The sequence below is a fragment of the Anneissia japonica genome, unplaced genomic scaffold, assembly GCF_011630105.1.
Source record: "Anneissia japonica isolate Jap-2015-1 unplaced genomic scaffold, ASM1163010v1 scaffold287960_len3192837_cov198, whole genome shotgun sequence".
In the NCBI taxonomy this organism is placed as follows: domain Eukaryota; kingdom Metazoa; phylum Echinodermata; class Crinoidea; order Comatulida; family Comatulidae; genus Anneissia; species Anneissia japonica.
This window is the reverse complement of record NW_022712725.1, coordinates 385,718-408,722: the sequence shown is the minus strand read 5'-3', so window position 1 is coordinate 408,722 and position 23,005 is coordinate 385,718. Positions and strand designations below refer to the sequence as shown.

Genomic DNA, 23,005 nt, shown 5'->3' with positions numbered 1-23,005 from the left:
ACCTTCAAGAAAACTTTTTATCTTAAAAATACCTCTACCTGCTTGGTTAGATAAAGTTCGTATTGCAGCTGACCAGGTGCCCGGGAGCTTAATTTAAGGCCCAAGTAATTATAATATGGTACAACTTGTCACATTTATATGTCCAACTTTCGTCTTTGGTCTTTATTCCACCCCTTCCGAAAACAATGGCTTTGGTTTTCCCCGTATAGACCTCCAAATCCCACATATCACAATACTTTTCAAGGGCGTTCAATATTTTTGGTGTTTCTGCAAGCAAGACAATATCATCCATGTATTTCAAATTATTTACCTCAGTGTCACCAACCTGTATTCCCCCAATACCCTTTTGTTCAAGGAAATAATTTAAATCAGAAATATATAGGCAAAATAATAAAGGCGATAGATTACATCCTTGTAAAGCATTTTAACACCCTATAACCTGGACCCCTCCGGCACTTCGCGCCTGTCCTCTCAGTGCTTATTATTTATAGAGTACGGTATGCTGATTTGTTTATAGTATACATTTTACAAATATTGATTAGAAAAGCGTAGTACAGCAGTGAAAACACTAAAACTGGAATTTCCACATTACAGTTGAGTCATAGTCGGAATTTCCAGTCCAGATACTGTAATTCTCTAATGTTTTTCGATTTGTACACACCCATCCCTCATTGGTGGCGCATTTTAGCTCGAGGGGACGTGATCAATGTGTGTAAAGACCGGTCGACACATGTAAGTAAATATTCCGAGGGCTTTATGTGAATATGTATGTTGATGGTTGGACCAGCACTATAATTGCGAACATTATGTATATGGTATATATTCCTCTACTGTTCTTTCCATTGGTATTTTTCATTATTCTACGTCGGCCAACTAAACTTGAAACTGACAATCTCCCAGGTAAGCATAATTGTATAATTTTAAAAAGTCATTATTGTGTTATATTCTCGCATAGGCCTAATGCGGAAAAATCCAAGGGTATATACCACTTGGCCTCATATCTCTGATGGTAAGAGTATCCAAACGGTAATCGGATGGTCTTGGGTTCGAATCCCAAGAACTTGTTATCATCTTTAGTTACCACCAGAGGAGGTATCTCCATAAAAATGCTACTACCATGTAAGTTACCTATTCATTATGTATTACGCAATACCGGTACCTTAAGAAGAAAAAAAAAAAAAAAAACCCGTGTCGTAACTGGAAAATCCAAGGGTGTATACCACTTGGCCTCATAGCTCAGATGGTGAGAGTATCCGAACGGTAATCTGAAGGTCTTGGGTTCGAATCACAATATCGGCAGCATACGTTTTTTCTAAAATATTTATTGTCATCTTTGATTGTCAACAGGGGACGTGTATCTCCATACCAAAGTTACTATCATATAGGCCTATTCCTGATATGTAAGGAGGCGGTTGCTATATCACCAGATAAGAGTTTTGGATGAGGCCAATGTCCCGCCCGTGAACCCCAATGGCCCTTGCCCACGAGAAAAACTAAACATGTTATAACAACAAAAAAAAACAAAAAAAAAAAACAAAAAAAAAACAAAACACTGCTCTCTGTGTATCACATTGCTTCTTGTGTCCTCCTGTATGTGTTAACACTATAACTCATCGATCAATATAAATCATATCAAATAAATTAGGGCCTACCTATTATTTGGCCCTAAGACAACAACAGCAATTTACGGAAAATTGTGTTTTAAATGAGTTTTATTTTGTGATTAACAAAAAAAAACCCACTCGTAGTTAGGCTAGGCATAAATGGTGGAGCCATTTACCACCTTTTGACGATTCACGAGACAATAAACCTCTTATCCGATTGTAAAGAACAATATGTTTAGTAAGACTAAGAGACGGGAACAATGTTCTGAATACACAACTCTTATGCAACCACATAAAAGCTTGGATACGATGTGAATAGCTGAGTGGTGCATTTACCGGCCGGGTTTTTACTTTAGTATACTATACAGTTTTTGAATTACAGGATACGTGTGGGGCATACCGAAAAACTGTTGTCGAGCTGAACATAATAAAAACTACATTAAAGTAGGGCCTATACAGCAATGAGGTAAAATAAGAAGATAGACTAACCACTGACAATATTATAAGAAAAAAGTAAAATAGGTAGAATTTGGATATAGGCCTACATATTACAAATCACGTGATTTATCACAGTATAAAGGAAATGTAAGTTTATGTAAGTCATGCGAGTTCCTTTGCCGGTCTACTTGCATTACATCTGAAGCTAGATAGATCCGTACCAGATTTACTCACATCATCATCAGCTGTTACATTTTCCATCTTTATGTGACTTTGTGAATACGCCCTCTATTTCCACGACTTGTTTCTATCTCAATGTAATTTTCTTTCTCTGTTTTGATTAATAAGTCTGAGTACATAATAGGCATAAAAAAGTACCGTTTCCGTTTGGTTAAAGTAGGCTAATGAGTTAGTTATAAGTTCATATAAGTTACAATAGGCTTATTCATTATTTATTAAACTTCAATTTTTAATTTAAGGTCCCGGTAGCCATTTTGGATTTGGATCCTTCTTAAGCAACTTAAGGTTTCTTTACATGGGTATCCCAGAAGCAGCTAGTTACTATAGCAAAAAGTATGGCGATTTCGTTCGTGTCTGGATAGGAGGAGAGCCAACATATCTCATAACAAGGTAATAAATGGCCTAATTACATCGTCTTTTGTTGTTTTTGTGCGCATGGCTATGTCAAAAGGGCAGACCTGAACGGACAATAACACATATTGTAGGCATGCTTATCGATGCATTTTTAATAAGACACAATTTCTATCTATATTATATTAATCGAATGAACTGTAAGCCCTAATAGGCCTATTATTCAATTGTTAAGAGTAATCTATCAAATGCAGACAATGCTATTGTCCCTTACGTCTTTTGAACTTTGACATAGCCATGTGGAACTGTCAAACTTCTTTAGAAATTGTGTTCTTAACAATATTATGCACATCTGGCTGTATGATGTATTGTACATGATGGTGTAACGACATGTCGGTGGATGGCCACATGTATGGATATTATATTTTTCTTCAACTTGAAAACTTCTTACTTATTTTCAATTCACACAGTTTTGTATTGCAACGAAAGGTTTTTGAAAAAAATCACTGTTGATAAAAATAATTTCATAAAATAAAAACCAGGGGGACAGTGAAATTACATCACTGTTCCCTGATAAAAACCATTCAAATATTCAGTTACCTTGAGAACCGGAAACCAAGGATTTTAAGGTCCATGCTGAAACCACATTACATTGATTTGAAATGCATATTGTAGGCCCTCGGCGGCATGGTATATCTTGAAGAGCAATGGAAACAATTACTGCAAAAGATTTGGCAACGACACTGGCCTCAGTCATATAGGAATGTTTGAGAATGGAATTATCTGGAACAATGACGTCACAGCTTGGAAAACTCAACGCGGATACTTCCAAAAATGTAAGAAAATATTAAAATTATATAGGGGCCTACAGGGTTAGCGCCATGATTTGCCCGACGGGGATCCGAGGTCCCCGACGGGAAGGTGGGGGGGGGGGGCGATGCCCGACGAGGGAGGAAATATCCAAGACGAGAACAAAGTGGGCGTGGTCGAACTTCGCTTGAAATGTTCGGAAAGTGGTCCAGGGGACGAAAGATTTTGACAATTTAGGGGTTTCAGAGGCTTATTTAATCGATTTTAGAGTCAGTGAGTAGAAAATACATATAATTGTTTTTCTCCCCGACGGGGTTCCAGGGCCCCGCCCCCACCCACCTCCGCTGGCGCCACCCCTGATTGTATATTTATCATTTTGGTATCATTGTATTAAGTAAATAAGAGATTAGTTAAATTTAACTTGATCTCTATGAAGGCTAGATACGATTTCATTCTTGTAGCTTTTGTTTGTAAATGCCTTTATCATGTGTATGATTTAAACTGTTTGGAATTTGTTAAGATCAACACTAGACACTCTGATGATTTGCGTTTTAGGCACGCCTTTGCCCGAACCAATGCATTTAAATTCTCTGCTTTCAATTATTTTCCCATTGTATGGGAAACTCTTCCACTTGAAGTACGTGATGCTGCTCTCTTTAACATTAACTTATTTCTCAGAAAGCTAAAAGAACATTTTTACAACTGAGAGAATCTCAGATATGCCTATGCCCAAGTCAAGCTAAAAGTGAACTCTAATTACTTAATTTTCTCTTTTTGGTGTTTGTTGGTTTGAAGTGGGGGCAGGGTTTGGGGGTGGGTGTTTTCCTATTTCTGATCAAAATTTTTGTGTACTTTTTATTTGTTTGTGTGATTGTTTAATATTTATAATAATTATTATGCTGGTAATTGTAATTAAAATTGTTGTAGTTATTATTATTGTTGTTATAATAATAATAATAATAATAATAATAATAATAGTAATAGTAATAATAAAAATAACAATAATAATATAAGTAATGAACATATTTTAATTGTTAATTATTTTTGTATTTTCAATATATTTTTATAATGTATTTATACTGCTAGTCCATGTTTCCCCCATTGCTTGGAGAGCCACTCAGACAGTAATTTATTTTACTTTTTGGTAATCCTGCCGGCTCTTGGGGGAAACATGGATTACCTATTCGAATTTTCTGAATATTTTACTGTATTGTTATGATAAAAAAAAAAAAAGCCGAAATAAATGAAATGAAAAAATGAAATGAATAAATTGAATGTTTTACGTTTTTTTCCAATGCTATGCAATACATATTTCCTCATTCGATACACTTTTATAAATAAGATTGTAAGAAACGCGGAAAAGGGGCGTAATCATTACAGACTATTATGTCATTAAGTTTAGATATAAATATGTGTATTTATGTATAAATCTCATTTCTCATGATCGGTTGGATGGTAGATTCATCAATAAAAATTGCGAATGAATTCAATAACTCAAATAAATCATTTTCGGATGACCATAAGTTAACGAGCTAATCAATATTATGTTTTAAAATTTTGTTTTAAGCATTGAATGCCGATGTATTGAATCGGGCGTCAGCGATTACTGTAGAAGCAACCAACCGCCAAATTTTACGTATTGGTGATTTCCAAAAGAGGGCGGCAGATGGTCGTATTGATGCTCTGGATTTTATCCGTCGTATTACTCTTGATGTGACCAATACATTGATGCTCGGTGTCCATATTCAAGATGGTAAATGTATTGGTTTTTTGCTCATTTCAAACATACTCTAAAATGATGTTAATTCAGTTTCGTATTTAATCGCTTTACGTTATGTTATATGGTATTGTGATATTCCAAAAGTAATACGGTTGATGACGATGACGGCGACGTACGACAGTAGAATTGGTACGGTAGCAAACGTGCTGATGATTGTAGATAAATATTAAATAGACCTATATTAAATAATAGTAAAGTACTAATGCTGATGGTAATATTAACAGCAGTGGAAAGTAGGGTTACACAAGTTTAATACGAAAATACAAGGATTGTGTATATTGTCTTACCGATACCTATCATAGGCCCACTAAACATGTTAATATTTTACATGCTACCAACCTACATACCTACCCACCTACCAGTCAGCCTCATGCATTATTATGCACTTACATGCTATAATGCAAGCTAACTAAAAAGGATCCGAAAACAAGTAGACCTAAACCTAACATAGGTAATATAACATCGTACAAATATTAGTGGAATTATAATTATGAGAATTTAAAATTTGTTTATGGGAATCTGGTATGAAAGTGATTTGATCCATGGAGGAATAAGTTTAGTTTTCTAAAATTATGCCTCCATGTTTGAATTAACAGTCAATTGTTATACTATATTAGATGAGGACGTTGTGAATCGAATTGTGAAGTACTTCAAATCATGGGAATATTTTCTCATTAAGCCGCCCGTATTATATTGGCTCACATCTGCTGAATACAAAAAGCACATCAAATCGATGTGAGTGATAAACTTTTTCATAAATCAAGTGTTAAGTATGCAGATCATGTGTTATTATGCAAATTACGTATTATTTATGCTAATTCGTAGTCATATTGGTGATCGAATAGTCACATAGCTGATTGTTAATACAAAGTTAATTCCTCTGTTAAACCTCTGAACATCTTAAAATTTCTTTTAATAAACCATTTGAAAAAAATTAACAAGTGCATAGAAATGGGATTCAATTTCGTGACGAACTTTCATCCCTGTCACTGTATACAGTACATGTTATTTCTTTAGTCCAATAGCATCAGCCTACAAACAATTTGATTTTTCTTATGAATAGGCCCTAGGCTATCTGTTAAGTTTAAAAGAAAAACCCATGGAAATTCAGTATTATTGGCTTTATATATTTAGGTTAATGGTTATTTGTGGTCAATATAAAATAATATAGTTCCTATTGGCAGGTCTATTAAATACATATTGCCTGTCATGAGATAAAAAAGGAAAAATTAGAATCCATATTTGAATTGATCAAATTTGAATATTTATATTAGTCACAACTAACAATTAAAAATCTGAATGAATAACGTCAGTAAATATTACCTTTCATATATTCTTTTACAAAGACCATTACATTTGCTGGTAATCCATTTAAGGATTTTTAAAGTAAAATGTCTGAAAATCAGCAAAAAAAAAAAAAAAAAAAAAAAAAATAGATATTTTTTGATCTGTTTTTGTTTGGAAGTTAACGAAAAATAAGCTCATAAAGTTTTTAGATTTTTTTTCATATAGGCCTGTTTTTGGCAGGCAGTACAGTATGTCGTTAATGAAGGTTGCGATAAGAAATACGTAAACGGAAAGTGATGAGTGTTTCAATCGATTACCGGAAAAATGGACCAAATCATGTTAACATAATACCAGTACATGTGTTGTGAAAGTGGTTGAACCATTTGTTGAAAAACTGCAGTAACACCCCGTTGAGTAATTTCTTATTCTATTTTTGTTTATGTTAGCGATCGTCTCAATGAGGCCATAGGTGCTATGGTAGAGAAGAAACGAGCAACTCTAGAGAGCATGCGTAACGAAGGTAAAAGCCTTCCTACTGACTTTGCTACAAACCTGATAGAGGCTGAGGTACGTATCATAATAGCAATGATGATGATAATGATGTTGTTGATGATGATGATGATGATATTGATAATGATGATAATGATAATAATAATATAACTTAAATAATAATATTTTAAAATGTTATTATATTTTATTTCATTGTATTGAGGATTGTTATAGGCCTATCTGTATTTGAATTGTTTTGAAAGAGGGCCTCCTCAAGTCACCATTGCTGTTAGAGAGCGAATATGAATATAGAAGTAAATAATAATCAAATACGTATAAACTTAGAGATTGCAATGGAGAAAGGATACAAAGTGTATGTGTTGACCATTATTATTTTGGGTAATAATACTGATTACTGAATAACGGTGCTATTAAATGACTGATGCATTATTTAATTTTATTTAATTTAAGAGACGCAAAGAGATAACAATGGCTAATGTGAAGCAGTGTGTTCTGGAGATGCTCTTGGCGGGAACAGACACGTCATCAGTAACTATGTATTACTTGCTTGTATCTATTGCGAGTAACCCTGATGTGGAAACACGACTTCTCAATGAAATGGATCAAGTTCTCGGTAGGTAAAGACGTAAATCACGAGCTGTAGTAGGAGATTGAGAAGCTTGCTCATCTACAAAACCCTAAAGGGACATGGTTAGAAAAAATATTAAACTGTTTCGAGGGAACGAAACAATATTTCGAGGGAAAGAAATATTTATTTCGAGGGAACGAAACCATTTCGTTCCCTCAAAATATTATTTCGTTCCCTCGAAATGTTATTTCGTCCCTCAAAATATTATTTTGTTCCCTCGAAATAACATTTCGTTCCCTCGAAATATTATTTCGTTCCCACAAAATGATTTCATTCCCTCGAAATATTATTTCGTTCCCTCGAAATAGTTCAATATTTTTTGCTAAACATGTCCATTTAAGGGCTACGTACACATCTATATAACAATGACCCTGAATCATCAGCGTGTACGAAAAGAAAGAGCGCCCTCAAAAAAAGTTCATTGACGTTATAAAACCGCATTATTTTGACGGACAAGTCGTGAATAGAATTTTGAATTGTTTGTAAAATGTTACCAAATTTTTCTTGTTGTTGTTATTAATTACTGGTACGTCCAGATCCTCTTGTACCTACCTTCTAGCCACCGATTGCGGTTCGTGGTTAACCGGGTTTTTTACAAGTTTTTGAAGGTTAACCACTTTGTACCTTGATAATTTCTGCCGTCTACCATTGACCGATGTGTTGATAACCTCTCCTCTACGATGTGTAAGAGGTACCTGCATGCATCCGTCTCGAATCAACAACCACTACAACTACAACCCTCTCTACTACACTACTATATTATATACATACACATATATATTATTCTCGTGTATATATAGGCCTAGGCCTACAAAACGCATTATATAATTATATATTTCAACCTGTCCCATATACACATATATAGATCAATATATGAAATTGTTTTAAACTTAATATTTTATTATGTTTATACTTAATATTGTAAAATTTATATTCTGAATAAAAGTAGTTAAACTAAAAATAAATTACACTGCCGAGTTGTGTCACGCATTCGAAATCGCGTAGTTAGACATGAGTGTCAACCAACTAAGCCAAATATGTTTTTATCTTGCAGGTAACAGGGATCCCTGCAAAGCAGACTTACCAAAACTGGTGTACCTTGAGCAGGCGCTCAAAGAGTCCATGCGATACAAACCGGTAGGACCAGTAGTCATGCGCAAAGCAATCGAGGATGATGTCATCGAAGGCTTTGACACACCGAAAGGAACAAATGTGGTTCTGAATTTGGCGCAGATGCACAGACGGCCAGAAATTTTCAAACATCCAAATGATTTCAATCCCGAAAACTTTTCTGAAAAGGTAAAACTGAAGCTATTTGTTTCTGCCTTAAATAAATCCCAAACACCTAACTCATCATGAACCCCAATAAATGACATGACATACAAATACTTGACGTTAGTGTTTACCCTACGTTTTGAGTAGGCCTACTTATTTAAAATGAATACGTGATAACAAATGAAGAATTCTTTATTTTATATCGTCGGTTTGGCAACATGAGAAGGACACCTTGCCAGAATTACGCAATTATGAAAGATGCAAGAAAGTTGAACTGAACTTTATTTATATTGTTTTATTACTATTATTATTTCTATTATTATCGCCATCATCGCCATCCTCGTCATTATGATGATGATGATGATCATCATCATCATCAATATTACTATTATAATAATTACATTAATTAATTATTAATAATAAATATATTACGATTTCTTCGACAGCTTGATCAACAGCAGTTTGTTCCTTTTGGTACTGGACCAAAAGGCTGTATCGGTCAGTTTCTAGCAATGGTCGAGATGAAAGTATTCTTTTGTGTGTTTCTGCGTCGATATCGAGTCGTTAACTTTGCTGACAAGTCACTGAATGATATTCAAACGAGATGGGACATAGCTCAGCAACCAACTGGAGAGAGCTTCATGTATTTTGTCGAGCGGGCCAAGAACTCTGATACCACGAGTGATGTTTGAAAAATAATGAAGATGCATTTTGTACTACATTACGCTGCTTTTTCCCTTCGGTTCGATGTGGTTTTTTCTTCAACTTTTATACCTTGTCAGATATGTGTTAACTTCATCCTCAATATCATTTTATATTGCAATAGCCTGTTTAAGCCAAATACCGAAAGCTAATCCAAAAAAAGCTGTCTATTGAATATAATAATAATACAGGTCTCCCTCCAATTAAAGAACCCTCCAATTAAAGACCACTTTTCTGTGGCCCCGTTTCTATCTTTTACCAATTAGCTGCTCTAATTAAAGACCCCCTTTATTTAGAGACCAAAGACTATGGTTTTGGTGGACCCAAATGAACATTTTCCCTCCAATTAAGGACCACTATAAAATAAATTTCAAATGAATTAATACTAGCATGCAGTAACTGTCATCCATCTCAAACCGTTTAATATATCATTTCTTTATTTTCCCTCTAAAAGATAAATTTAAGGAACACATTGGGGGGCGGCGCTAGCGTGGGGTCCAGGGGGAGAATGACCCCCCTGTCGGGGACCTCTGGACCCCGGCTTGGACCCCGTGTTGGGGAATTTCCAGCAAGGTCGTCGAGGAAAAATCAAATCTCGAGTGCCGAAGGTGCATTTTAAGCAGGCCTTACTAAGCTGTCAAATTTTAGGGATTAAAAACTGTTTGTGCTGCCGTATGTGCGAGGTATTGTATATTATTTCGATCGTATGGCTTACAGTGGTGACGCTGCTCATCCATGACCGGGGGGGGGGGGCTACCTCCCACATGATAAAGAATCCCATAATTAACACAAAATGTTATTATTTTTAATTAAAAAAAAAATCCCCGACAAATTTAATTTTTCCCCCTGTGGACCCCCTTCTTAGGGAGCTTGGAGAATTCTTGGCGCCACCCCTGAACACATTTATTGCCGGTCTTTAATTATATTGCATTCTATTACACAAAAGTTGAATAGGCCTATACTGAAATTTTTTTAGTAAGACGATGTTTTAGTAATATTGTATTGGAGCTTTAGGTAGAACGAGCATAGGACTTGATGTGTGACTACCAAGAAATGGTTTATTAAGGATAAATCCATTTCAAAGCACTTAGACTAAAACAGTCTTACATATTATTACACGTAAAGAGATAACCAAAGAGTATTGTGGTAATGCTAGCATTTATATTACGGTAATTTATAAAAGGTGAAGATGAGAAAAACGCTTCAGCCGGAAATTCGAATTCGAGTCTTCTGAGAACACTTGAGCTTCGTATTGATCCGATAGGTAGCAAATCGATTTCACTCTCTTGTGAATACACATATCAGCAGTAGTTAGAAACACACTACCTGTAGCAGGTAGGCCTAATCAAAGTGATGCTTTAATTTTAAAGATTTGAAATGACAAGATAGGATCATGCAGTAAACATGTTTTAATATTTATGATTCAAAAAACAAGATTGGATCACCGAAAAGATGTTCTTAAATAAATAGTAATGTGTAGTGTAGTAATGTGTAGTAATGTGAAGACGATGAATCTGGGAGTGAAAGGAACACGGTCTTCTCCTGGATATACAAACGTCTTAACGAATCTAGTGTATGTGCGGAATTGCATATTAAAGTAACACTATAATCTGTATAACAGAGGTCAGTGTGTGTCCTCATATGTTATGTATTTGAAACGACAAAATAGGATCTTTGAAGATACACTTTCGAAAAAATAATGGTATCTGTAAACTCTACACCATCTTACGGTAGTTCGACTCTCCAGCATTTATTTGATGGCGAAGATACAAACTCTGTGCGAGTAAAATACAATCGCTCCAACCGAGATTCGATATTGGTGTTTTTGTGGTACTGATATGCAAATCCTTAATTTTACTTACGAATATTTGTCAGTGTTAAGATGTAACGTTATGTAATGTAATGAGCTTACCAATTTAAAAAAATCTACTAAATATCAATGAAAACTAGAACAAGAAAATATTTCCCTAGCCAATTGACAGTAGGCCTATATTAATAATACAATTTTTATATCTTTTGCATAGACTCTTATGTTTTCTGTCATAATCTATGAAGGTATTGTAGTAAAACGTGTGAAAGTTAGTGAAAACGGAATTTGTTCGATCTGTGTTTCATTGGAAGGTGATACCTGTAACTTCATTTTAAATTAGTAGTTCAGTGTTTAATTAATTTTTCAGAGCTTCTCACAATTTTGAGATGCTCAACAATTTTTGCTCCCAATTTCAGTAAAATTCTCCTGCGAATTATGCAAACAATGTGACTCTTGTACGTTGACCCAGGGGTTGAAGTGGTGGTATTTTCCACTTGTTCAAAATTGTATCTTTAAAGACGATTTTGAATTTACCCGTAGAAGGACTCTATCTCGTCCTTCGGAGGGAAGTAAAGCCGAAAAGTATACAATAGCAGTGATAGTTACACATTATTGTTTAATCTACTCTTTAGTAAAGAAATTGGCAATTGAAAGCGGGGTCAATGTCCTAAATGCGCATTCTGTCGTTCGGCTATTACTTTGATGGTCAAATATTAACATCTGATTTCGACCACAACTTTTATTCAAAAAATTTAAAAAAAATTGCGAAAATGAACAATGCAAATGAGGGCCTATTGCTTTTACTTTTCGAAGTAATTTTTAGTCTACCATCGATGTCTTAGACATCCTTGCGGAATTTCATATATCAACATTTCAATAATGTTACTACCCAATAATAATCGTGGTCTGAGAGCTTTGTTGCAAGGTTTGACGGCAAAATTATTCTAAATTACAGTATTCAACATTACTTTAATAATAGTTTGAGGGTCTTCAGTAATATGGGTTGTGGAGAATCCAAACCTCTTAGCTGGATTACAACTTGATGAAGCTGTAATTTGACTTGTAGGTTTACATAGTTGGTTAATTTTAATCTGAAAGTCGAAGTTGGAAATTAAAAACTATCAGCTCGTAAAATAATAATGATAAAATAATAGTATATAATGTAATAAGCCTAATGATTGTAATGATAGTTATAATAATAATAATAATAATAATAATAATAATAATAATAATAATAATAAATGAAAATGATATGATAATGATGGTGGTGGTGGTGGTGGTCGTGATGATTATGATGATGAGGATGATGATAATGGTGGTGAAAATTGTGGAAATAATGATAATTCGCATAATTTAGGTCCTATGCATACGCCTAGATCTCAAAGGTTCATAGGAATTACTCTTCATCCGACTCAAATTTTACGGATGATGACAGAATTTCACAGATTAGAATATCCCGCCTTTCTTGTCTAATTGCCATACTAATACAATATTTTCTTTAAAAGCGAAGGCAGCTGCAATGGATGTACCCGTTACAAGATCGTTGTTTTTGAATGTATGCGCTCGATACGAACAACACCAGACCATTCGTTGACCTTGATACAGCCCTGGATATTGTCGGCTACAGCGGCGCCTCATAGGCCGGAAACATATTTGCTTTCCCCTCCGCAACGAATGTCAGAAGTGGGGTAAATAATAGGAATTAGAAAAAGTATGATCGGTTGCCAAGCAAATATTTAACCGTTAGCGCTTTTCCTTTAAAATGTTATCATTTGAATGTTCAATCGCAGATCGTTCAATGTTAGAGTCAAGTTTTAGTGATGTTTGCCATGTGGAACGGACAACACAAGGTGAGTGATTAGGGCTAAACTAATTATCATATTATTAAAAAATAATCGTAATTTTTTCAGAAAAATGTAAGAACTGAATATCATGATTTTCTCTTTAAAGTCGTCTGTTTTTTTGTTTTTTTTTGCAATACAACAGGTTCAAATTGTAATTTATTTCTATCGTAGGAAGGATGGTTATGAGAGCTACAGGTAGGGCTAATTCACAATATAAAGAATAGAACAATAAAGTTGGTATGTCTACTGCTATAATCTTGGGAAGTTTGATAAATATTTTATATAATCATTTTTAGTACTGTAAAGACCTATTAAGGTACCAGGAGGTTTTCTTTATTAGGTCAGATATATATAGGCTGTGCTAAATTATACACGTCCTGTTTATAAGCATAATTATAGCTGTTACTATCCATCATGTATAGTGTAGAACCACATCATTTCGCGCGCCCTTAATTTTCGCTATCTTTCCAGAAAACGAGACGATCGCGAAGTTTAAGGGTGTGCAAAAACTGTGTCATTTTATTGTTTTAACAATGCGGACATTGGTAAAACAATGATTTTGTTCACAAAACGCCAGAGGTCTCGCGAATGTGCTGTTGTATTCGGCGCATCTTCGTCTCTTAAAAAAGAGTGTATTTTCTCCGGATCTTTTCGCCGTAGAATTTTATATTTTGATCCCAAATTTCACCTGTTTGTCATATACAAAAAAACTTGTTTCTCCGGATCTTTTCGCCGTAGAATTTTACATTTTGATCCCAAATTTCACCTGTTTGTCATATACATAAAAACTTGGATTAATAAAAAGATAGTTATGATCAGAAAGTTTAATAATTGTATCAGACTATAATATGTATGATATTGTATGGTCTATGAATTAAGAACTTCATCAGTAATATCAAGAATGATATTGCCATAACTGTTACAAGTAGCCTACTGCAAGTTTTACTAGGAATCCTGCACATCATACTACATTGAGAATATCATCATCAACATCATTATCATCATCATTATCATCATCATCATCATCAATATTTTCATTAATATCATAATCATCAACATCACCATCACCATCATCATCATCATCATCATCATCATCATCATCATCATCAACAACAACAACAACAACAACAACAACATCATCATCATCATCATCATCATCATCATCATCATCATCAACATCATTATTATACATTGAGGCTATGTTCATCTAATGTTGGATGAAGCCCTCTATTAGCATGCAGTTTCCACTTCCTTCTGCCTGTCATCATTTTACTCCATGCTGATGCATTAATGTAGTTACTTCATCTCTGCATCTTCTTTTGGTCTTCCCCCTCTTGAATATTATTTTAAAGATATATTCCAATTTCTATATAAAAATATCTATCATTGTCTAAATGAATAAAATGGGACTATAAAATGTATGCGTTTTATCGAACGTTTATAGGCCAACCAAGTGCTAAAGTTATATTAGACTCAGAGTTGGTTTTAAAAACATTTCAAAGGTTAACTCAGATTATAAGTTAGAAACGTTAATGTTGAAACTCAAGAAATAAAACAATCAACTGGTCTTACACACATTTCTTAACATGATTTAATAAATTCGCATTAAAATATCAGATTTGTTATTGCGATAAGTGTTGCATCATAAAGACGTGGATCTACATTGGATATCTCAGATTAGGTCTATGCATACAGACGCAGTCATTGCACGAACCTTGATTTGACTGCATTATTTCGAATTTAAGATGTGGAGGAAAGATAATGCGTTGTGAACCTCGGGGTCTACCTGTAGGCCTATTTCTACAAAGGGCTTGGAAACTTCGGCAAATGTCTGCACATATCCTCCCTTTTTTCAAATCAGCAAACGTGATCGGTGTTTCCTTTTTCATATTAAAAATGCTTATGAAGAAAGAAAAAAGTGAAGCGGACCGATAACTATAGAACCTATATCAAACGGAGGATTATAAAGCTCATATCTCTTACTGAAAGGCTGAAATTCTTCTGTTAAGTTTCCTCTTCCGCTCCAATATTCCTCGTGCTTTTGTATTTTGTAAACACGGAAAGACATTAGTGGAGGTATGAGGTGGCAAGACACAAACAACTTAAAGCGCTTTGGACAAATCCCCGACGACAAATCCAGGCCTCGATCGTTTCTACAGAGAGTGGTAGTTTTCAGTACGTTCATTGCTACGTAAGTTGATTATTTATATCAGAAAACTTATATAACTGATTTCATAACATATGCTTTGCTTTGATAGGCCATAGACCCAGTTACAGTCGACAAGATATTTTATTTAGGTATGAATATGTCTAAATTCGTTCATCCTAATGTGTTTATTGTAATACAAATAGAGGTTTAGGCATACTATACTCGGCTGTTAAATAATGGCCTACCGCTTACATACAATAGGTGTAGGAAACAATGGTTAACTCACAAAAAATATCATCCTGAGTGTTATATAAAAAGTCGACCTCCCCAGATTTGTCAATCGTTTGATCAAAGTCCCAAGACTGCTGTGATGCTGACACACGGCACGATTGATAGCAGAAATCATAAAAAATGAATATGGCTTGGTTACCAAGACGTTAATTCGAAGTATTTAGCTTATCAATCACCCTACAAATAAAATCAGCACTTTGATTGATTTAGTTAAAAAGATAAGCCACTGTGGATAACGGTGTTGGGGTCAGATAATCAGTCGGCACAGAAAGTCTGGGACTGTAGTGAGGCCGGACATAAGGGTCAATATCCTCTTTGTTCACGACATGTGCCTATTGCACTTAATCAACAAATTCTATTTCCTTTCTTTTGGTTTAGCGTATAAAATTGGGCGCAATCTATAATAGATTATTTATTCGTTTAACTTTAATAAAACATTCTCAGTGACGGAAATGAGTAGGTTGATATGAAAAGAATAAACGGCGACACGGTTAGTGAACGTAACGAAAGAATATATAATATAAGAAGAGATGCTTATGAATGTTAATGCAGACAGAAACAAAGAATGTAAAAATTTCGGGACAGTAATTTTGATAAGGAGTGAGAGAAAATTGAGATGGGTAAGAACGGTGCAAGTAAACTTTTCCAACTGCTTTTGTGAAAGACGTATTGATTTTGACAACATTTAAGGCCAAATATCATGGAATATTTTCACTTACGTCAAAAAATGTGTGGTTTCTAGTGACTCAGGTTGTTAATATCCAGGGTTCGCTCATCGCATTACATCGTAAGGGTTCTTAGGACAAAGAAACCATATGTTTAGTAAGACGGACACACTTAAAAGCTTATATTATTACAAGTAACAGTAATGTATAATAACGGTGCAATTGACAAATAATTTCATATCACTCATCAAAACTTATTTCGCAACTATTTCTTTGAAAAATGTATATTAAGTGTGATGTTAAAACCCAATATCTGGAAAATCAAATCAAATCGAACTCTCAAAGATGCGCTTGCTTTCAACTACAAAATAAAATAAAATACGTGCCTACATTGGCACATTCAGTTTACAAAATTGCACGGTGTAGGCTTATAGGCCTAATGTGAACACTCTTAACACGTTTTATTATTAAATGTTTGTAGCATCATCTTAAGAAATCTGAATTAAAATGAAATGTGAAAGCCTGATTGAAATTTAATTTTGAGATTCAAGAAACGATCAAGTTGACACGTGATTTGCCACCTTGTAGTTATAATGTTAATATACATTAGACCAACATCTTACAAGGTAATGGAAATTTTGATCCCCGTAAACATCAAAATGCGCTATGTAGGAGGATACGCGGTAAATTAGCTGCGGTTTAACCATTATCACTGAGATGGTTTCGCCAGTAAAAAACATATCAGCACATTAATGCTGAGATCAATAAAGTACCAACCCCTATCACTTGGCTTCACCAATAACGACCGTTATATTCGAAAGCAAATGTCGATGCCACTGTAACTGTCGACGAATATCAACCCCATCTCTTGATTTCACCAATAACGACCGATATATACTATGTCGATGCCATTGTAACTGTTGATTCATATTGGTTTAGCTTATTTTTTTGAATGGCATAAAAATTCGACAACACTTAAACCACAAAGCCAATTTCCGTCCAACATGAAGTATAATGTCGCAGACGGGGTTAAACTTTAAAATTATGGCAACCCAACTTTACACAACTCTTTATAAAATAATAATAGACGAACGAAAGGAAGTGGTTACCAGGTACAAACAATACTTTTATATGTAGGCTCTATTTCCGTTGAATAGCTTTTGTGAATTACTCCATAAATGAGAAATCCGATTTTTAGAAATCATATTTACAAATTGCATTATTTAACACGCTGTCTAAAGGTATGTTTTTCCCATCAGTGACGATGCACATATAGTTCTTAATTCTAGCTTCTGCATAAGTCTAATTTTGAGTTAAGTACGAAAACCATGGTAAATTCGAGGTTTTTTTTAATGAGTAACAGTGTTCAGGTAATTTCTACCTGTGACAATGACATCATCAATATGTTTTCTTTTCCCTTTTAAATGTTTATCTCCTCCTGGTTTAGCCAACTTCAAGTAAAAGCTTGGGAGAAATCTTCCGCAAGAACAATATCCAGATAAATTCGCAAGATCTTAAGGGCATACCGGATGTGTGAACATTTTTCAAATTGGGACCACCACTCTGTCATAAATCATACATAAACTATATGTGGACTTTACTAGTGATTTCGATTTGGGCTCTCAAACTTGAGATCTGTGTTTCGAATGCATCGCTGTGCATTTCGCATGTGTTCTTGAGGAGGATACTTCAGGGTTGTTTCTCTCCACCCACGAATACTATTAGTAAACACCTGTATGCTAAAACGCCAGTTCCCTGAAGTAGTAGCTGCAATATTGATACTGTAATATGGAATTCGTCACCAGGGAGGTGAATATGTGTTACATAAGTGTTTTGATCCAATGGCAGGGGTAATAACCAACAAAGTGAAGGTCATAGAAGCCTTGTTGGCATGATGTGCTATATGAAACTGACATTATAATTATTATTAACTTCAGACAGACGAAGAAGGCCACTGAAGTAAGTGCAAGTTTGTAAACAGGCACAACGTTAAGAAGTCATCAAAAACACAATAACAAATTGACGAGATTGTATCTGAAAACACGTGATCAATTTTGTCTAGTACCGTACACTAAACAAACCAAAAGCTGGCCTATACTGTTATCAATAAATTAGAATAATGAATATAAAAATATATTTCGAAATTCAAATGTATATATTATTTATTGATATTTCCTGTTCTATTGAATAGAAGTCAATACTATATTTATAGAATTCTGAAATTTAGTATGGTGAACACATAATTCTACTGCCCTAGTTTTATTTCTTTATTTGTTTGTTTAGCCAAAAAATTAAGATATGTCCAAGAGTCACTTCCTCTGATGTCGAGATAGCACGCGTGTGTGGTAATCATCATCATATATTATTATCATTATTGATAAGTGATACATTATTTTGAAAACATTTTTAATGATTCTCCAGTATATGAACCGTGATACTCGAGCGAATATGCGAACCACTTCCATAATAACCCTTGGCTTACTTTTGAACGTCAGTCTGCGGTTTAAATTATAAAAAACCGGAAGTAATTGTCCTCTCATGTTTGCAATCAATTAAATAAATCTTTGCTATTGTGAATGAGAATGTAAAGACGCCCCCTGGAAGTGGCTCGCGCACGTGGTAAAGTAAATAACAACGCTTTAGAACAGACGCCCGAGATTGCTGAAACGACCTTGGGGTGCGCAGACCTACGCGAAGTAGGAAGTCCTGAACACAAGGTCATGCCTCCCTGGCTAGGCTACAATGCAAAACTTAAAAGCTGCATCCGTACAGCTTTATTTATATTGTAAATTCTATTTCCCAATATTTATGATACGATTAGTCTTTTTCTGAAATACAAAGGAGATATAGATCATCCTGACCGATAAAAAAGGATGAATGGATCCACGTTGCTTAATCCAGACTTAAGTTATATAAGTATACACACTGTGTCGGTTCCAAATCTAGGTCTCATAGTGTTTAATATTTTCTGAAGAATGCATAGGCCTATACGAATAATATAAATGATTTCGGTATCAAAGACAAATTTTTAAAAACACCTATATAAAACATTATCAGTAAGTGGAATTGAACTAGCGTCAACAGGATAGAGTATCGTTGATTCTGAACCTCTGTCAAATGAGCTAAAATGCATTTTGTCGTCGACAATGGTTGCTCTCAAAGCAGAACTGTATCAGTTGCAGCATCGTAACATCTTCTCCGAAGGTCGCTGGTTCTATTCCCGCAATGATCTACACTTACATACGTCAATACAATGGGTGTCACTTTTTAATACATTTTACACTCACCTTTAAAAGCATAATTCCATTGCATACAAAATCGCCGTACAACTTCATTTTTGGAAACAAGTTCATTGATAACATAATACAACGAAAAGGACAATAATGTTAAACTAAATAGAAAAAAATGTATTTTAAAAATTATTTACAATTAATTCGTAGACCTATTAGCATACACATATAAAGACGGTTTTAGTTTTCACTGTGGTTATATGTACATGTATTTGTGGATTTGTTGGATCAGAATCTGACATTCATCCAAAGTTCGTGTATACAATCATGAAAAATACCAGAAGTTTTGCTCACAGCCAAAAGAAACTCTACAACTCTATCATTATAAAAAAAAAATATCAGAAACATTATCACATATTTTTTCAGATTGCATTATAAAGTACGGTAACTATTATAGATGATTGAAGATTGAATTATCAGCTTCCCTGAATATACCACTTTCAACCAATCAGTAGTTGTAGAAAATATTTTTACAAAATAATAACAACGAGAAGTTTTGCTTAATGAGCGGGGCACGTAGAAGCCTAAGCTTAGAATGCGATCCCGGAAACTAATATAAGATTCCGTGGGCACCAAGTTTAAAAGTTAGGACAAGTTTTGTTCCAAAATTTAATGTGATAATGCTATCTTAAAATAACATTGATGAATGTGATTGGGCAAAGGAGGAATAAATAGACTGGTGCGATTGTTTGAAAAGAATTAGGCTATTTAAGAAAGTTATTGAAAAATAAGGAAAGGAAAAGAATAGTATTAATATGCAGAAGAAAGAAGAGATCCGTAGGGAGGTCAGAATTGAAAGTTTTTTGCAGATAGGCCTATTGTAACAAAAATTCAGATTTACCAATACATTTTCTTTGTATTCGATTTTGAAACAAAATTATATATTATATATTTTATATAAGTTTTTAAATATAAAATTAGAGGATTTATTTTAGTTGTAAAAATGTCGTTTAGTGCATTGTGTGTTAAACAGGAATTCAATCAGTGCATACAAAATAAACTTTCATGTTTTTTAAAAATTAATTTTTAAGAAAACATTAGGCCTATCTACTTTATGTAGAAGTGAAATTGACATTGAAAATAATGTCCTTAATCATTTTTGTGTTAACAGGCTCAGACTTAACACTTAGATTATTGAGTAGGGATTCCATAATATTGATATGAATATGGACAGGACAAAATAACTACTATCATAATACAGCGCTCCCTCCAATTCGAGACCCTTCTAATTCAAGACCACTTTTCAAAGAACCAAATAACAATCATCAATATTTTAACACAAAGCTAATCCTAAGTGGAGACCGAACCCCGAGACCACCCCAAATTTTCATGTCCCAAAGTGGCCTCCAATTGGAGGGTGAACTGTACAATGATGTCTGACGGTGGGTTTACATCGTTAACACTCATCAGGTATTGTGTAGATATGTATGGATAAAAGAAACTGTATACTGTACTCAATGTTTAATCGGCGTTACGGCACTGTTAAATAGATTGTGATGGGGGCGCTCAACTCGATGCCATCGATATTATGCTGGCGACTCAGAACCGGTTGTTCAGATAGGAGAGTTGCTAATGGTGTTTGCTGAAGTGTTTTCATAATACATTTTTACAATTGTACTATTGCTTCACAACTTGTTGACCTGACGATCATCTCACTTCACGTTTGAATCGCCACGGGGAGGTGTAGATCCATACAAAAGATATTAGTTTATCACTATCAATTTTCACCTCATCAAACAAAAGTTAACTCGAAAACAGCAAGAAATAAGCCATTTAGTTCGTTCTCTTTGGATCACGAAGTTCAACGTGTGTATATAGACATGTAATTCAATCGCACTTGTTGATTTCAAAATGATGGCGCTGTTCATCGAGTTAGTCATACATTTTACATACATTCAATCTGTAGTGATTGTTTCATTTATTCTGTCATTACCAGAATCAACACCTTACCTTAATTTGTTTGTGTTTCTCTTGACCCCTACTAATTCATTAACCTCGGAGTTCAACGATACCTAACCCAATGCCCTACACGGTCAACATTCTGTTTTGATATTATTGTTATCTATGGATTAATATATTGCTCTTAAAATGTTAATTAACTCCAGACAATTACATTTTTATGGAACCATATTTTTAAACTAAACGTCATAAAATAAAATAGACAATTTGGTCATGGCTTTAATTTCTGAAGTTTAAAATAATCGAGTATATAAAAACATGTTGATCACTAATACAAAGACCAAGTCGCTGTTTTGTGTAACTTTAACATCTTCTTTATTCGTATCACTAGTAAGGGCCTACAATAGCAATAAGCCGTTTCGTAGTCTGAAATGCGCATGCCCATGAAAGTCGATTGACATACACAAACATACACCACATGCACACAACATAGGTTTATTTCGATTGAACTTGGAAATTTTCACTACCGAAAACAACTCTATACTTTATGCCTCATATACGACTTAGTTTATGGCGAGCATCGTGTGTGTGTGTTTGTCTTGTTAAAGATTACTGTAATCATCTTGTGTGCATGTGTCTTGTTAACCATTGCTACTTAGAAATAATATGTTCACTATCATTATCAGTGGTCCTTGTGCTTAAAATTAAATTAATAAATATACAAATATATAATATAATAGTTAACACTTATTAACTAACTTTGACTCAGTGGCGGATCCAGAATTTTTAAAACGGGGGCATTTGTATTCTTTTTTGTTTTCTTATTTCAATACATAGAATTGTTTTTATGCACTAAACTTTTAAAATGTTGTGTGAAAATTGGAGGAACGTGTTTGACTCAAATTTACCTTTTCTTGAGATCATTAAATACTGTCTCTTATATATATATATATATATATATATATATATATATATATATAAACCTTATGTTATTATATAATTACAATTTTGCTAAATCACATTTTCTATCAACTCTGTTGATGTCGACATAGTCTTGTAAGAGTAGCAACACATGGTTGTACTACTCGTACTTGTAAAGAAATGCATGACAAAGACCACTTTAAACCAAGACTGTAAATACAGGCATTGGAGGCAGTGTTTATGAGAAAGCCAACTAAAATGTAGACTAGTTTTGGAGTTTGTGTTACAACAAGACAATCGAATAGTAATTAAAAACATGTAGTACGATATTGTTGAAAGTGACAAAATTAAAACAGACGAAACACTACATAATTGGTGATCAATATCAATCCTAGACCGCAAGTTTTAGATCTTTATCCGGGCAGTTTAACTAGGAAACATAAGACAAAGAAAAACAAACAATGTATTGTTTGGAATAGGGTAGTGATTCGTAAAGTTGTAGTTCGCGTGG

General features: G+C 34.3%; 1 protein-coding gene across 3 annotated transcripts; it reads left to right on the top strand.

The window, feature by feature from the left end:
• Window positions 1-428: 428 nt before the first annotated feature.
• On the top strand, window positions 429-11,719 carry LOC117108074 (aromatase-like). 3 transcript variants are annotated; one of them, XM_033249947.1, is made up of 9 exons: window positions 429-732; window positions 2,522-2,672; window positions 3,309-3,469; window positions 5,011-5,196; window positions 5,841-5,958; window positions 6,957-7,077; window positions 7,471-7,633; window positions 8,703-8,947; window positions 9,370-11,719. In XM_033249947.1, the coding sequence occupies exons 2-9, from the start codon at window positions 2,578-2,580 to the stop codon at window positions 9,613-9,615; spliced, it is 1,335 nt and encodes a 444-aa protein (XP_033105838.1). In that variant the 5' UTR covers window positions 429-732; window positions 2,522-2,577; the 3' UTR covers window positions 9,616-11,719. The 3 variants fall into 3 exon arrangements, with proteins under 3 accessions (XP_033105838.1, XP_033105836.1, XP_033105837.1); XM_033249945.1 differs by having other exon boundaries at window positions 429-900; XM_033249946.1 differs by lacking the exon at window positions 429-732 and adding an exon at window positions 1,775-2,070.
• The last annotated feature ends 11,286 nt before the right edge of the window (window positions 11,720-23,005 follow it).

What these genes read in the sequence shown, in the direction of transcription:
- LOC117108074 (XM_033249945.1), top strand. Translation starts at nt 765, where the DNA reads ATGTATGTTGATGGTTGGACCAGCACTATAATTGCGAACATTATGTAT. An exon ending in AAAAAGCACATCAAATCGAT is followed by an intron (nt 5,959 to 6,956) that starts GTGAGTGATAAA and finishes TGTTTATGTTAG; the next exon opens with CGATCGTCTCAATGAGGCCA. An exon ending in CAAACCTGATAGAGGCTGAG is followed by an intron (nt 7,078 to 7,470) that starts GTACGTATCATA and finishes ATTTAATTTAAG; the next exon opens with AGACGCAAAGAGATAACAAT.